The sequence below is a fragment of the Natrix helvetica genome (assembly GCF_964273705.1).
Source record: "Natrix helvetica genome assembly, chromosome: 3".
Classification (NCBI taxonomy): Eukaryota; Metazoa; Chordata; class Lepidosauria; order Squamata; family Natricidae; genus Natrix; species Natrix helvetica.
The window spans coordinates 152,559,182-152,575,434 of record NC_138549.1 but is presented as its reverse complement, the minus strand read 5'-3'; the positions used below and the strand labels follow the sequence as shown (position 1 = coordinate 152,575,434).

The following is a 16,253-nucleotide window of genomic DNA, read 5'->3' as shown; positions in this document are numbered from 1 at the left end:
CATGTATATGTTTGTGTATTGTTACACAAATCCAGCGCCATTTGTTATTTTTCAGTTACTGCAAATGTTAAAAAGAAAGAAAGAAAACAATACATACAGAAGAAAACTAATGTCTTATGCTTTGCTAGCTTCCATTTCATGGTGCTGTATTTAATCCTACTTCCCACTTGCTTTTGGAAGTGTAATCATGCAGTAGAAATGAGCAAGGACAGGTTATGATACAGATCTTGCTCCTAATTATGCATTCAACAATGGTGTTGTTAATCAAGAGTAGTATCTGTAACAATCTAAAACAATTGTTGGGAAGGCTTCAATAACTGCCAAGGGAAAGGAAAGCAGGCTATACAGCAGGAAATTGGTTAGCATGCTTTATTGGGTTTTTCAACTTGAAAAATCGAATACTTCCAAATGCCTTAGCAAGGGAAGGGATTTTTGTCTTATTTCAGGTAAATTATTCTTCATTTTTTTTATTCAACTGGACTTCAAAGTAGGAAACTATACCTTTTTGGCCCCCTGTTCCTCTTCAACGCCATCTCCTATTACAATGTACACAGCTTTCCGCCCGAACCTCTGCATTATCCTTTCAAAACAGCTTTCTTTCCCTGTGTAGGAAAGGACAAGTATTAAATATCTTTGCAATAGAACTGTGAGCTAAAGCTAACCCTTGATTTTATTTCATTGATTGACTGATTCATTCATTCACTCATTTATTCATTCAATGTATATCAGCCTTTCTACTCTGACAAAAAAGAGCCAGTTTAGTAGGACAACGTTGGCAAACCTTTTCGGCACCAAGTGCTGAAATAGGAGCGCGCATGTGCGTGCGGGGGGGGGGGGGGCACGGGAAACCAGAAGAGCAGCTCCCTAGCACAGATGCATAGAAGCACCAGAAATCGGAAGAGCAGTTCCCCGGTGCGCACCAGTTTCTGGCATGCGAATGTGAACAGGTCACCTGGTCTTCCGGTTTCTGGCCTGCATGCATGCGCTGGCCGGCACACATTTGCATGGCGGAAACTGGAAGCTCAGCTTCCCAGCATGCACATGCGCACCACGGAGCTGCTCTTTTGGTTTCAGGCACTCCCGCACGTGTGAAGATATGTGCCAGAACCCAGAAGAGCAACTGGCGATGGCTGGTGTGCCCGGAGAGATGGCTCTGTGTGCCACTTCCAGCATGCATGCCATAGGTTCGTCATCATGGCGCTAGGACTTAAGGCATCAGATTAGAAACCAAAAATGCATGAGTTCAAGTCCCCCATAGCCATGAAAGCCAGCTGAGTAATTTTGGGCCAGTCAGTTCCTCTCATCCCAACTCATTTCAAAGGATTGTTGTTGTAGGGAAAGAAGAAGGATGCAGGTGTGGTGGATATGTTTGCTGCCTTAAGTGATTTGTAAAAATAATAAAGACGGGGTACAAATAAAATAAGCAAATACATTTCTTAGGCAACTGTTTGTTCTCTCCATTAATTTTTAGGGATGGAGTCATCCATCTATTTATTTTCATTGCCCCAAGGGATGGGATCTCATATATTTCCATAATAAAGTAGAAATGGAAATGAGAGGAAGAAGAGACACTCTACAGTAGATATTGCTTATAAAAGAAGATTAAAACAAAACCTTCAGTACACAGTCCTGTCAATATTTCTATACATAAATTGGAACAACCTACAATCCAATTATTTGCTAACCAACTAAACAAACTGGTAATTCAAACTGTTGTTCTATGCATTACTTATTGTTACTCGTATTCTCATCTAAAATCAGAGCAATTAGCCATACCACATTATTTACCGCCGGCTGATATATCTATTATCCATATAAATTGCTGCTTTTTTTACACTGTCTTAACACTGAGCAAGTAATGGAGTCTCTACAAAGGACAGTCTGTACAAAGCAACAATGTGAGTTCCATCATTATAATCCTTGCTACTGGTCCGGTATCTAAATTGTATAATGATAATGAGGTGTTCTGTAATAATTTTGAAAATCTGTGCCTGCATTGGGAAATGATAACTAGAACAATAAATTCCCAAATCATCTGGGCAAAAGGGACCATCACTAATGCCAATTTCATTCATCCACAAATATTTTATCTTCACTATGCTAGAAAGCATTCAAGAGATCAGAATCCAATATAGGGAGTCCTCAACTTACAACCACAATTGACCCCAAAATTTCTGTTGGGACATTTGTTAACTGAGTTTTCCCCCATTTTCTGGCTATGGTCATTAAGTGAACCACCACAGTTCATAAATTGGTAAGCTGGTTGTTAAGTGAAGCTGGCTTCCCCATTGACTTTGTTTGTCAGGAGGTCATAAAAGGTGATCACACGATTCTGGGACAAAGCAAAGATCATAAATATGAACCCGATGCCAAGCACCCACATTTTGATCACATGATCATGGGAACGCTGCAAAGGTTGTAGCTATGAAAAATGGTCCTGGCACATTTTTCAGTGCTGTTGTAACTTTGAACGGTCACTAAACAAACTGCTGTAGGTCAAGGATTACCAGTAGTATTTTAAATAATTGGTTCCATTGCTCTTATTATTAGTTTTTTCCAACCATCCAGTGACTAGTAAAATGACTGATATTTTATATAATCTTGCATTTTGGAAAAGCAGAGAATAGATTCTGGCTTTCTTCCACATAGAATAGAATAGAATATCAGAGTTGGAAGGGACCTTGGAGATCTTCTAGTCCAACCCCCTGCCTAGTATTTGGAGAGAGAGAGAGAGAGTGGGAGTATGTGAGCATATCTGTATTTATATATCTATATGCTATAGCCTGGATTTTCTCCCAAACCTTGAGTAAAGTTGGTTGGACTTGTGATGGAAATGTTTGAGGTTGTAGAGGCTGTTAGCAGGATTCACTATCCATTCTTGTTCTTTATTTCCTTTTTTATTCCTTTGTTAATGTACTCTATTTTTTATTTTGCAATGTATTTGCTTTTATTGTACAGCGCCCAGAATCAGTTTGGACGGTGCCTAAATTGAATAAAATAAATTAAATCTCTGAACAATCAGCAGTATTCAAGGCTGAACATATCCAGTTCTTTCGTAGGTTTTCAGATCCCTGATTATTCTCGTTGCCCTTATTTGAACCTGTAATACCAGAACTTGATCTAGTACTCGAGGTGGGATATGAAATATGCAAAAGAGAATGGATGTTATTGTTCCTATCATTTTAAAATCAAATTACTATTGACAGTCCAATGTTGAATATTAACAAAACGATTGATACAAAACTGCAGTTTCCCCAGATTGTTCTTACCTGTCTTGGTTGCACTATAAATATTTTCAATGGGGAAGACAACACCTAGTCCATACAACAGAACTTTTGCAAGTGCTGGGATAAGTTGAGTTGTAGTCACCAAAACATTTACACAGTTAGGCCTGCAGGACGGAAAGCAGCATGAAAAAGTAAGTTATTGTGGGTCCTTTTCCTTTCCGGACCAAGTTTTTTGTTTTTGTTTTTCTGCCTTATATTAAGCTGGAAACAGTATGTAAGTTTTGCCAACAAGTCCTATGAAATCAGTGATTAACACAGCTAGTAGCGACTAGACTTTTCAATGTTTTTTTTCTCTGTGTAATTTGTTAGAACTAAAACTAGTGAAATATGTCATAGTTAATTACACAATAGGGATATAAATGCAATAAAACTTCAATAGCATTGACCCTGTGTTCCTGTTGGGGTAGCCAGTTTCTTTCATTTCTTTTCCTGCTTTCCACAGAAAGTGGAACAGAATGAGCCAGGAATGGGACCTTTGGAACTACTTCCTCCACCCATGTCCATAAATTTGGATGAAGATATCCTTGAAATTAATATGCCCTTGGAGAACACAGGAGAGAAGTAAAACTTCTGCGGCCTGGGAACAACATGTTAAGCCACTCTTACCGGGAATGTATCAAATCCAACGCTTTCAAAGCATGCGTTAGCCAGAGATCAGTGAGTGCTTCCAGTTCTGCTCTTAACTGCAGCCAGCTTTCCCTCTTAGGAGCTCCTATTAAACCTATAAAGGAAGCAGTATGTGTAGTTAGTTCCATGGGAAGACTCCGTACCTGGAATCACTTCTACATGGCTTCTGCAAAGCCTCGTTTGAACGCTCCGGAAAACATGAGCTCAAAAGGAAAGAGCCCATTCATCCAATGTTAATAATGCTGAAACTAAAACAGTCTAAAAATAAAAAAAAATTAAGAGTAATACCGTAATAGAAAGAAAAATTGATTAGAGGAAGAATATTCCTGTACGCAACAACCTCTGTGGAGGTGATTTGCTGACGTCCTACCATGGCACTGATACAAGAGAGGAAGCAAGGATTACATCTATATATGCATACTCATGCTTGATAATGATCATACCATTACGGTTTATATTGATTGTTTCCTAGTGTGATTTGATTGCTTATTTGTACCCTATGACGATCATTAAGGGTTGTACCTTATGATTCGTGACGAATGTGTCTTTTTTTAATGTACACTGAGAGCATATGCACGAAAGACAAATTCCTTGTGTGTCCAATCACACTTGGCCAATAAAGAATTCTATTCTATTCTATTCTATTCTATTCTATTCTATTCTATTCTATTCTATTTTCTATTCTATTCTATTCTATCCTAATTTAATTCTATTCTAATCTAATTCTATTCTATTCTACTCTATTCTACTCTATTCTAAGTGACCTTAGTCCAACCACTGGTTGAGTGCAGGATTCATTAGACTATCTGACAGATGACCATCTAGCAAAGCAGGATTCACAATTAAATGTGGCAGTCTGTTTCACTGGATTATACCCTGTATAGTCAGGAGATTCTTTGTCATGTTTAGGCTGAATCTCCTTTTTGCTTGTTTGTTTGTTTGTTTTTTAACCCATTGGTTATGGTCTGCTCTTTGGGGCAACAGAGAATAAGGCCCTTCCCTTTTCTCTGTGACAAATCTTAAGACATCTGGAGACTGCTATCGTATTTTGTCTCAGTTGTCTTTCCTGTAGACTAAACATTACCTAGATCATTTAACCATCTCATAGCCCTTGCTTTCCAGATCCTTCACTTCCTCTGAAATTGCTCCACTTTGTAACTGCCCATGGTGCCAGAACTGGCCACAGTGCTGCAAGTGAGATCTCTCCAAGGCAGAACAAAACGGAATAATTACTTCCCATGATATGCATTCTATGATATTGTTAATATAACCCAAGATAGTGTTTGCCTAGAATCTGATTGGTGGGAATTATTGCCACCAGAAGTGTTAGTATGAAATTGCTAATATGCTGGTGGATAACTAAAAAAAGACAATTTAGTTTAACTGTTATCATATAATATTTAACAATTTAATTTTAATATGATTTTATCTGTTCATTGCTATTATCTTTTAAGATAATTGCAGTTTACATTTTTTACAAATAATATAAATGAACATAAAAAGATCTTCAAGGACTCACACAGAGAGCTTTATTCATGTTTTTAAACTGAAATGTTAGGAACTGTTCATATATTGTGTTTAATCATATTCAGTGAACTTATCCACCGTATTGTGTTAATTAGCCCAAGCAGTGTGCTGGCCAATCAAAACTTGGTACTGTTTCTCAAGACACAAAATCTCTCAATTTTCAACTTATCATAAAAGGCAAAATAGAGAGTCATGGGCCTTTTGTTTCAATCACCCAATATTCAAAGCACAGAAAGCTTGATTTAAAAAAAACCCCATTGATTCTGCTAACTACTGTAGATGAATCACAGAGAAGGTAGACATTCAAAAACATGTCCTCTCCTTTGTTGTTTCCATCTCTCTCTAAATTACAGAGTGTTCTTTGATTTGCTCTAAAGAACAGAAAAGCAGGTTCTTGGGGAGATGAGAAGCTGACTTCCCTGATGGGTTGCGGAGACACTTACCGCCAACATTGTTTTTATAGGTGTTGTAGAGTTCTTTCACCCTCCGGTAGCGGAATGCTAATTTTCTCATCCAATCAACGCCTCCGTGAACTCCGGAACCCAGACAAAGATTTGCTCCAGTATTTGAACTGTGAAAACCATCTGCTGAGAAATTATATGTGCTGTGGCAAAGGAAGGGAGAGAAGGAGGAGAAGTGAAAATAATAACCTAATTTTCCATTAGGATTGAGAAACTAGCAAAGACAAACGAAGAGAAATTAAGACATGTTGCAGATTTCTGGCCAAGTTAAGGACAGTGGGGGAGAAAAATCTCATGCTGTTTTCCCCTTCCCATCTCTCTTCTAGCTGTTCTGTCTTTGCCAGCGATGTAGCTGTCATCTGATGAACCTTAATTCACTGTTGGTACAGGGAATAAAATCTTTGGTAAGCTTCCCTGACATCCAGAGTTGACAAAAAGAAAGGTTAAGACTACAATTCCAGTTTATTAGTAAGTTTTTTTGCGCTAGGCCACTGAAATAAGAGTTTTCAATATCTCTTGTTCAGCTCTTTAGTTTTTTTAAAAAATGAAAGAGTAATTGCACATCAGTCTCCATGCTACTGCCTCTTCGGTACTATTTTTTAAAAAATACTTATTATATGACTTGCACTGGATACAAATAGTCATTTTACTCAAATGTGATAAAATACAGATTGCTTCAACTCACGTTTGACTCCAACTAATTTTATGGAGATGTCTGTATACTTTATTTTACTTTACTGGGGAAACAATATGTAAGAGGTCTGTCATTGCCTTCTTCTGGGATTTTTTTTTTAATTTTTCCAGCCTAGTTTGTAGTGCTGGCATTTCCTGATGGCCTCCTACCAGAACTAATCAGGTCTAATTCTGCTTAGCTTTTCGAAATCTAGAGGATTAATTGAAATATAAGGGATATATCTATTTCACTTCTGAACAAATTCACTTTTGACCGCCGCTGGAAAACAATACAACAATTTCCCTGTCACGATACAGAAATTCTAATATTCAAAAGCATAAAAAATTTCCCAGCAAACACATCAAATTATGCCATAGCTTTTTTTTTCCTGACAACAATATGTATTATTGAGTCTAGCTATATTGGATTTTTCAAGACTGGGATGTCTTACCTTAAATCTTGTCCATTGTCATCGGATGATACATCATCTATGTGTATCTGGTCACAGTCCTGAAAATCATTTCAGAAACAATCAGGAAACAAATACGGCATTATGAAAAAACAACTGAGAGAAGATTCCACAACAATTTCTGCTCAATTTCAATGTAATCAGATTTCAAGCAGTATTTCAGATTAAGCATTTCTGTAACGTTATATGGGCAAACTCGATAATACTCATAGACAATAAGCTCACTCATAGAACTGTTTATTCACCTAAGGTTCCTTTGTTTTCTATTCATTCCAGGCAATAAAGGAACATAAAAATAAATACAATAATTATAAATAGGAGTCCTATATAAATCACAGTTTTACAAGCCCAAGTGGGTGAGTTCACACATGTTAAAGAACTAGAATAGGAAAAGAACAGAAGTTATGATGCCAGAATTCCAAATTACCAGGCTATTGAGATCTGCCATTACAGGTAGTCCTTGCTTACCAGCCACTCACTCAAGGAACATTCAAAGTTACAACAGTGCTGAAAAAGATTATTTATGACCCGTCCTTGAAATTGCAACTATCACGGTATCCCCACAGTCACATGATTGCAATTGAGACACTTGGCAACAGATATGCATTTATGATGGTTGTGACCTTCACAGATGGCGTCTCACAAGCCAAGTCAATGGGGAAGACTTCAAAAAGTTGCAAATCATGGTCAGGTGACATCAGACTTAATGACACTCAATGATTCACTTAACAGCCTCAGCCCGAACTGATGAATTGTAAGTCATATGATTTCAGCTTATAATTGCATTGCTTAACAACAGAGTTGCCAGTTCTAATAGCGGTTGATGAGTGAGGGCCTCTTGTACTGTATATGCATTTACATACAAATATAATTTCTACTTTTGAAAAACTTTGTACTTTTACAGGTGCACCTTCTTAGACTTTCTTAGAAACATTTTAAAACTTAGATCATTCCCTGTTAAAAACTCAGCATTTTACTTTAGCTCTACTGTAGACTTTAACAGATAAAAACATTTCTTGCTGTGGGCAAATCTGACATAGCAATTCCATACCAGTGGTGGGTTCCTGCCGGATCGCACCGGATCGCGCGCGCTCCCTTTCAGCGCTCCACCTGGCTCGCGCGCTCCCTTTCAGCGCTCCACCTGGCTCGCGCGCTCCCTTTCAGCGCTACACCTGGCTCGCGCGCTCCCTTCCGGCGCTAAAACCGGAAGTACGGTCTTGCCCCGCCCCTGGCGAAGCGACGACGCCTGCCTGCGCTCCACCAGCTCGGCTGGGAACGGAGATGTTTCCTCAGTGGAGCGGAGCTCTGCTCCGCTGAGGAAACATCTCCGTTCCCAGCCGAGCTGGTGGAGCGCAGGCAGGCGTCGTCGCTTCGCCAGGGGCGGGGCAAGACCGTACTTCCGGTTTTAGCGCCGGAAGGGAGCGCGCGAGCCAGGTGTAGCGCTGAAAGGGAGCGCGCGAGCCAGGTGGAGCGCTGAAAGGGAGCGCGCGAGCCAGGTGGAGCGCTGAAAGGGAGCGCGCGAGCCAGGTGGAGCGCTGAAAGGGAGCGCGCGTGATCCGGTGCGATCCGGCAGGAACCCACCACTGTTCCATACTGATTGTTATATTTATAGTTCCTTCCTTCCTCAATCTTTTTCAGGCGGCATATTCAAGTCAGGGCTGACTGTACAAACATGGCCCGACAAAATGGAATTAAAAGCACTTTTGAGACAATTAAAAGCACATTTCGATAATCACACTCCCAGGCTTTCCAGAATGATAAAACCATACACAACCATGCATGTGAATTATGAAAGCCACACTGGAACAATATTGTCGCAGCCCACTCAACTTCAGTTGCTGTGAGCAGCACCGCTATGTCAGGGCAAAGGTATTTGAGGAAGATCTGCTTTCTTCATTTGTGAATGAACTGTTCTCTATGCTAAAGTTTGACAACAGTAGCGATCACATTTCTGACTCAATAAAGTACCATGACACTTGGTGAGACACTACCTCATAGTCCACTGCTGACTGATACTATCATGTTACTGGGCCAAATGCAGCAAAACTGGACAAGGCAAGAATGTAGATCATAGTTTTACTCCATTATGATGTTACCAGACTAATTTTTTATTCTTGCAGATTTTGCTTTTGAGAGTTGTTGAGGAAGGCAGGAAGAAGTGAACATCTGGGTGATTGAATGTAAAGCTCAAGTTTTTCTCAAATATAGAGTGGTAATGAGTTATTTCTAAGTGCAGGGTTCACATCTGTTAGGTTTAATTGATATGCTAAGATGTCATACTGTAGGGTTCTTTGATTAGTGGATCTCATCCTGGCCACGTAGGCAGTTAAAATAAACATGGACACGACTTATGGTCTCCCAAAGCATCAGAGGTGGGTTCCTATCAGTTTGGATCGGTTCGGCTGAACCGGTAGTAGTTTGGTGGCTTGGGTCGCTGGAACTGGCAGCAACCCAGGCATGCCACGCCCCTGAACTGGTTCTCCTGGTGGCGGTGTAGGCGTTACCATCTTGTTATTTGCTTCTGCGCAGAGCAATTCTTATTGCTCTGTGCATGCGTGCGCATCACACATTAAGCATGCGCATAGAGCACCCAAGAGCGAACCGGCAGTAGAGACTGCCAGAACCCACCCCTGCAAAGCATGTGTTATCATGTCTTAATATTTAGAGCATTTCATTGGGTCATTAAATGTGAAGAAGTGAAAGTAACTCTACAAGAGACACCATATACTCAGATGGACCCTTGAATTTTATCAATAAGGAGAAATAGGATAGCAAAATTCAAACAATCAGGTCCAAACCAACATTTTGAAAAAAGAAAACTATAAAATTGCAGATTCAACCAAGAAGTGTCATAATGACATCACAGGTATCAATTACAAATGGTAAATAAATAATTTATTAGATTTGGCAAAACATTACCCATATGTGGAGACACACACAGATATTCCATTATATAATCTGATAAGAGATCTCTACTTAGGTTTTATTAATTTTATTTACTTAACATTATTTATAGCCTGTTGCAATCCCAAAGGATTCGAATTCAGGTAAGTTTATTGCAGTCATTAATCAGCAGAAATCCCAAAGTATAAATTTGCAGAGGAAAAAAAGTAAAAAAACCTAAAAATTACACCATCAAAACAGATCAACATGTTGCAGAATTGTGGCATACTGGGGGGGTGTACAAATAATTAATGGGACAAGTCTCCAAACCTGATTTAAATTGTTTTTAACTAAAATACATTTTATTCCAATGAGGCAAACTGAATTAACTAATGAAATAGTTAATATGTCAACCAAGATTTTAAAAAATACAAAACCAAGTTGAGACTACACCTGAAGGAACTTCCTATGCAACTGAAACAACAAAAGATTATGTTGCATCTGAGCTGAATGGAAAAAACCTAATCTGATGCCTCATCCCTCATACAATTTCATACATACTAATTTACAATTGTGATTGTGGGATAAAATCAGTTGCACATCCCTTCCTAAGCCACTTGGTGGTAGTGTGGCATATTTCATGCTTAGTGTTCTCTTCTTTCAAGATTCTTCCCTGCTTTAGGCCAGACTTGATGAGACCTTCTGAGCATCTCATCCACTGTTTTGTTTTTAGGATTGTAGTGCAGACAACCAGGTTTATCAATCTAATGAACACTCACTGTTTCCTCTGATCAAAAGTTCTCAGAAACATTTCTTCTACAGGTCTTAAGGTAAAGGTAAAGGTGAGAGCCAGCGCTGTCAGAAGACGTCTCCGTGGTCATGTGGCCGGCATGACTAAATGCCAAAGGCGCACGGAATACTGTTACCTTCCCACCAAAGGTGGTTCCTATTTTTCTACTTGCATTTTTTACATGCTTTCGAACTGCTAGGTTGGCAGAAGCTGAGACAAGTAACGGGAGCTCACTCCGTTACGTGGCACTAGAACCGCCGCACTGCCAACCTTTCTGATCGGCAAGCTCGGAGTCTTAAACACTGAGCCACCGTGTCCTAAAGGAGTAAAAGCAAGCTGATGGGGAAAGCACTTTTGCTCAGAAAAATGATGCTTTAAAAAAGTGTCAAACATGTCCCCTAATACTCTGATCAAATGCTCTGCTCTCCTTCAGTTTTAGTCAATGTATTTCTGCCTATTCTGTCTCCTACATCTCATCCAGTTTGAATCCTGAGAGATCCACTCTAACCAGAATTTGAGCATCAGTTTCCATCAACTGTCACATAGTATTTACTCCTGTAGAATTGCTAAACAGGTGAACTGGGACTTTTGACTACTTCCCAGTATTTGGGGAACTTCAGCATGAAATAACTATTAGGTTCCTGGAATGAAGAGGCCAGTGATATTTTTAAGAGGTGAAAATGAGACTTTTTGGGGGGGGTGAGTTTACATTCTTTTGACACAAACAAGAAAAGTTCAGATTCTGACACATTTAAACATATTTTTAATTAATGATCACATCTTTTTCTGATAAATTATTTATTTATTAGATTTTTATGCCACCTTTATTACTTTAAAGCAGGGGTGTCCAAACTTGGCAACTTTAAGACTTGTGGACTTCAACTCCCAGAATTCCCCAGCCAGAGGTGGCTGGGGAATTCTGGGAATTGAAGTCCACAAGTCTTAAAGTTGCCAAGTTTGGACACCCCTGCTTTAAAGGGAACTCAAGGTAGCGAACATACATAATCTTCCTCCTCCTTTTTTTCTGCACAACAACTCTATGAGGTGGGGGAGAGAGTGATTAGCCAAAGTCACCCAAACTGGCTTTCATACCTAAGGCAGGACTAGAATTCAGAGTCTCCTGGTTTCTAGCCTGGTGCCTTAACTACTAGATCAAACCGGCTCTTCGTTGAAGTAGAGAAAAAAAAGATCAATTTTTAAAAATATTTTTTTAATTCTTTTGATATTTGTCATTAAAGAAAGATAGAAGAAGTGTATTTGTCCCATTTCTATTGCCCCTAGTGTTTTACTATCCAAAACCACAAGCCTCGAGCCAAATTATCCTTGATTTAAGCTCTAATTAGCAAAAAAATGAGGGCCAAATTGCATGGTACATCTTTTATTAACTATAAATAGCAATCATGAACGGGGCACAATTAGAAGTGGAACTATAATTCAAAGAGAGGGGCTGAAGTATTCTGTTCTCGATCTTGGCAGCTTTAAGATGTGTGGACTTCAACTCCCAGGATAACCCCTATATAATGACAATCGTCTCTCTCTCTCTCTCTCTCTCTCTCTCTCTCTCTCTCTCTCTCTCTCTCTCTCTCTCTCTCTCTCTCTCTCTTAATTGTTCTAAGGATGTTCAGTCTATATTTCGCATTTAGCACAATCCTGATCAAGGGTCTTCATAGTTTCTATTTATAAGTTTTTAAAATTAATGAAGTAACAAACAAACATGTTTTGGGGAGAGCTGCACATTCGTTTCCATCTTGAAATATTCCAATTCAACTGAATTCACTCTATTATTATAATACTGTATACTATTATTATACTCTATTCACTGAAGTGAATACTAATAAAAATCACATACCAGGACTTTTACATGCATTTTACTTTGAAAATAGGCAGAATTTTGACCCTAAAGTATTTAGTAGGTAGAAATTACTATTAATAAGTAGAATCTAATAATAATTATAGGTGCATTCTAAATATTTATGAAAATAAACTGATGTTATAAAATTGTTTATTTTTTTTTGGTAACCTGTTGAAAGGAATGATATGTTATCCATGGATATTTCAACCACAACACAACACAAACTGCTCCATTCGGCTGGGTAAACTAAACTGAATATAATTTTAGCTCTGTGACTTTATTTTGTGGTTGTATAAAGCACATTAATTTTAATCAGAGGACCCAGTTTGGCACATGTGTCATTATACTGGCAATGCCCAGATTTTGAATACATAGCTCCCAGTTGTTAAATTTTGTGCTTAACTTATTAAACTTTAGCTATTATTTAATCTAGTAAAAAGCACTATAACAGTCTAAAGCATTTTAAAACTGTTTTCAGATTTGTGAATTCCAGATCGGTAAAAGAGAAAGAAAAAGAGAGCATGTTTAGCTGACAATACCTAGCCTTTTATTTCCATCCATGGCCAAGCAGGTAAACTGATGGAAGTTCTTACTTGGTGTCTGGTGGTTGTGAGGGACTGCATGAGAAGTACTAAATTTAATGCCAGAAAGATGGAGTGCTTACTAATCCAGAAAAAACCTGAGATCATGATGGCTCCCAACCCTGAAGGCCTTTTTTAAGACCTTAAAGATCTGGTTTCCTTGCCTGTACTATAAATATACCTGATGTCTGCTAAATGACCAGATCAATTAAAAGTTTGCATAATTTACAGAGAAAGTATGCGATCTTTGACTATACCACAAGTCATAATCCTAAATTTCCTATTATGTGGAAATGAATTAAGTAGAGGGGAGAAAGATAACCTTTTTCTTTCTAACTATTTTAGAATTTGGGAGAATAATCTTGTTTGCGTGGTTGCTACAGTAATTCATAGTAGATATATTATTCCAATAAAAGAGAATATGTGTAGCTCAGGATTGACCTGGGGAGTCCTTGATGCTCTCTGAGCTGGGTGGTTTGCTTGCAGATGCTTCATTACTCAACTAGGTAACATCATCAGTGGACTAATAAATGAACTGATGATGATACCTAGTTGGGTAGTGAAACACCTGCAAGAAAACAACCCAGCTCAGAGAGCAGCAAGGACTCCACAAATATGTTGTTCCTTAGATGGTTTTGGTGGCCCAAAATTTATTTAGAAACATCAAATACCCAGATGTGAAACAGTACATTTGTTAATATTGCAACTAAATGAAACAAGAAAGCAAACATGTTCAAATAAGAGGAAGCACACTCACTACATTCACTGTAGTTCTTACTAAGGTCTGACAACTATTTCCATTTAATTATTATTAACTAGCTTAGTGACTTCCATACTTGTATTATGAAACAGGAAGATTACAGAAGCAAATGTGTATGCATATCTGCTTTAGTTTTATTTTCCTAACTTTGATACATGGGACATGAACCAAGAATCATCTGCAACCTTCAAAGTAGTCCTCGGTGGAGAAGCCTCAGGCCATGATTAAGTTGAACTTTACTCAGAATTTTTTGCTTTGCTTGGTAAAAGGAAGAAAAGAAACAAATGATGATTGTTCGAGCCAGCACCTCCAATCTAGTGCCCTCCAGTCTTCATAATTCCCAGTTAGACGATAGAAGAAATAAAATGAAACAAAATCAGTACCTACCTCCAGGTCATTAAAGAACAGATGTGTGTCTGCAAGATTGAAAATCATTTCTTCCATCATAAGGCCTATCCGAACTGATGTAGTAGTGTCCTGTTGTGGAAAAATAAAAGCTATTTATGTTTTTCTACCTATCTGTTTTGACCCTCAGAGTGAAAGTTCAAGAAAGTAAATATTATGGGCTTTAATTCTGAAAGGACATTTTCTGCTCTAGAAGAAGGGCTATTTTGATGAATAGGCTATAGGTGTTGTGATTGTGCTGGCACATCTAAAACATTTCTAAAACCTTTGCAAACCTTGTATACCCTTGTTTGTGATAAAAAGCACACCCTATATGCCTATAAACTAGAACCTGTACATAAGAAATTGTGTTTTGCTGGGTGCTACCAGTAACTACTATGGGTAATTACTAATAGTTAGTGCAAAACTAATCAAGAGAAATGCGTGAACCCTGATGAAGGGTTCAGGATTCTTGCTTCAAAAATAATTCAATGTAGTGTAAGAACATCACACAAATACATCAAGTAGCAGCTTCACTTGTTTTGTGATGAGCTCATCTGAATCATTTTGCGCGATTGTAGTATTTTCCATGTAGAATCCCCAGTACCATCTCTGCACTGCTCGTTCTCATAGGAATCCTAATTCACATTCTTATTTTCCAAAGGAATAATTTTAATGATAGACTTTAAAGTCGGAGGAACAGGTCACCATGAAAGTGGGAAATCACATAGCTTGGATAGGCTACTATTACCATATTCTTGCTTAACCTTGAAGGTTGCTGTGATATTAAACATGTGATTTTGATCTTACCAGAGGGTCACCCTACCAATACAAATGCAATGGAATACATGGGCCGCTCAACCTGGTTTTCTATCTTAAAATTCTACACTAGCTTTAAAAATGCAACATCCCCATGAAAGTAAAGTAGTCCCGATATCACAATTTGTGACTCAACATTGATCAGGATGGTGATGGATAGGAAAGATTATCGTCAGAGATTTACACATGTGGTCCCACTTAGTTTATCCTCCTAATTTGTTTGATGCCAGCTTGAATGGGAACATTTATTAAGTTCCTGTAGCTCCTCTTACTGAAAAAAAGAAAAATAGTTCAACTCATTGAGATACTATTCCACAGATGAAAGTGAATGTGAACTAAAGAGTTAGAGTGCATGGAAGTCCTGTTTGCAACACTCTGTTGGAGTTCCTCACTTGTGTTTATTAGCATGACTATGAAATTATGAAACGGGACAAGGTGGCTCAGTGGCTTGTCGATCAGAAAGTTCGAATCCCTAGCGTCGCATAATGGAGTGAGCTCCCGTTACTTGTCCCGGCTTCCGCCAACCTAGCAGTTCGAAAGCATGTAAAAATGCAAGTATAAAAATAGGGACCACTTCGGTGGAAAGGTAACAGTTTTCTGTGCGCCTTCGCTGTTTAGTCATGCCAGCCACATGACCACGGAGACGTCTTTGGACAGCACTGGCTCTTCAGCTTTGAAAAGGAGATGAGCACCGCCCACTAGAGTTGGGAAAGACTGGCACATATGTGCGAGGGGAACCTTCCTTTACCTATGAAACTCACTGTCCCAAAATCATTTCAGGCTCTGAAACCCTGGCTCTTTGTTTTATTTTGAAAACAAACAACAAACATACATTTGCTTAGACTTGTTTTAAAATGTACCTAGTGATTTCTCTCTCCTTTTTAAAAAAAAATTTTTTTGTCTGTATCAATTTGGCTGGACTTCTGCGTGCAATTCTCCCTCAACCCCCCTTCCTCCATCATCACCAGTACAACAACCCCTGCTGACATTACAACAGGAAGTTGGAGGCAAATTTTATCTTTGGCAATCTCTCAAACGCAAGTCACTCTTTGTCTTTTCAGTTTGTGCTTCCAAATCATTCACAGTCAGGCTTAGGTTTTAAGTGGTAAACTGTTAAGACTTGTACGCTGCCATTCTTGA

At 38.7% G+C, this 16,253-nt stretch overlaps 1 protein-coding gene across 4 annotated transcripts in view; it reads right to left on the bottom strand.

Moving 5' to 3' along the window:
* EYA2 (EYA transcriptional coactivator and phosphatase 2) overlaps nt 1-16,253 on the bottom strand; it is a 144,370-nt gene that overhangs the window by 4,130 nt on the left and 123,987 nt on the right. For all 4 annotated transcript variants that reach the window (XM_081948082.1, XM_081948084.1, XM_081948085.1 and 1 more), the window contains exons 10-15: nt 14,298-14,387; nt 7,027-7,085; nt 5,885-6,045; nt 3,894-4,008; nt 3,270-3,391; nt 502-602 (exon numbers count right to left, since the gene is read on the bottom strand). In XM_081948082.1, the coding sequence (XP_081804208.1) occupies nt 502-602; nt 3,270-3,391; nt 3,894-4,008; nt 5,885-6,045; nt 7,027-7,085; nt 14,298-14,387 (648 nt within the window). The remainder of the gene's footprint in view (nt 1-501; nt 603-3,269; nt 3,392-3,893; nt 4,009-5,884; nt 6,046-7,026; nt 7,086-14,297; nt 14,388-16,253) is intronic.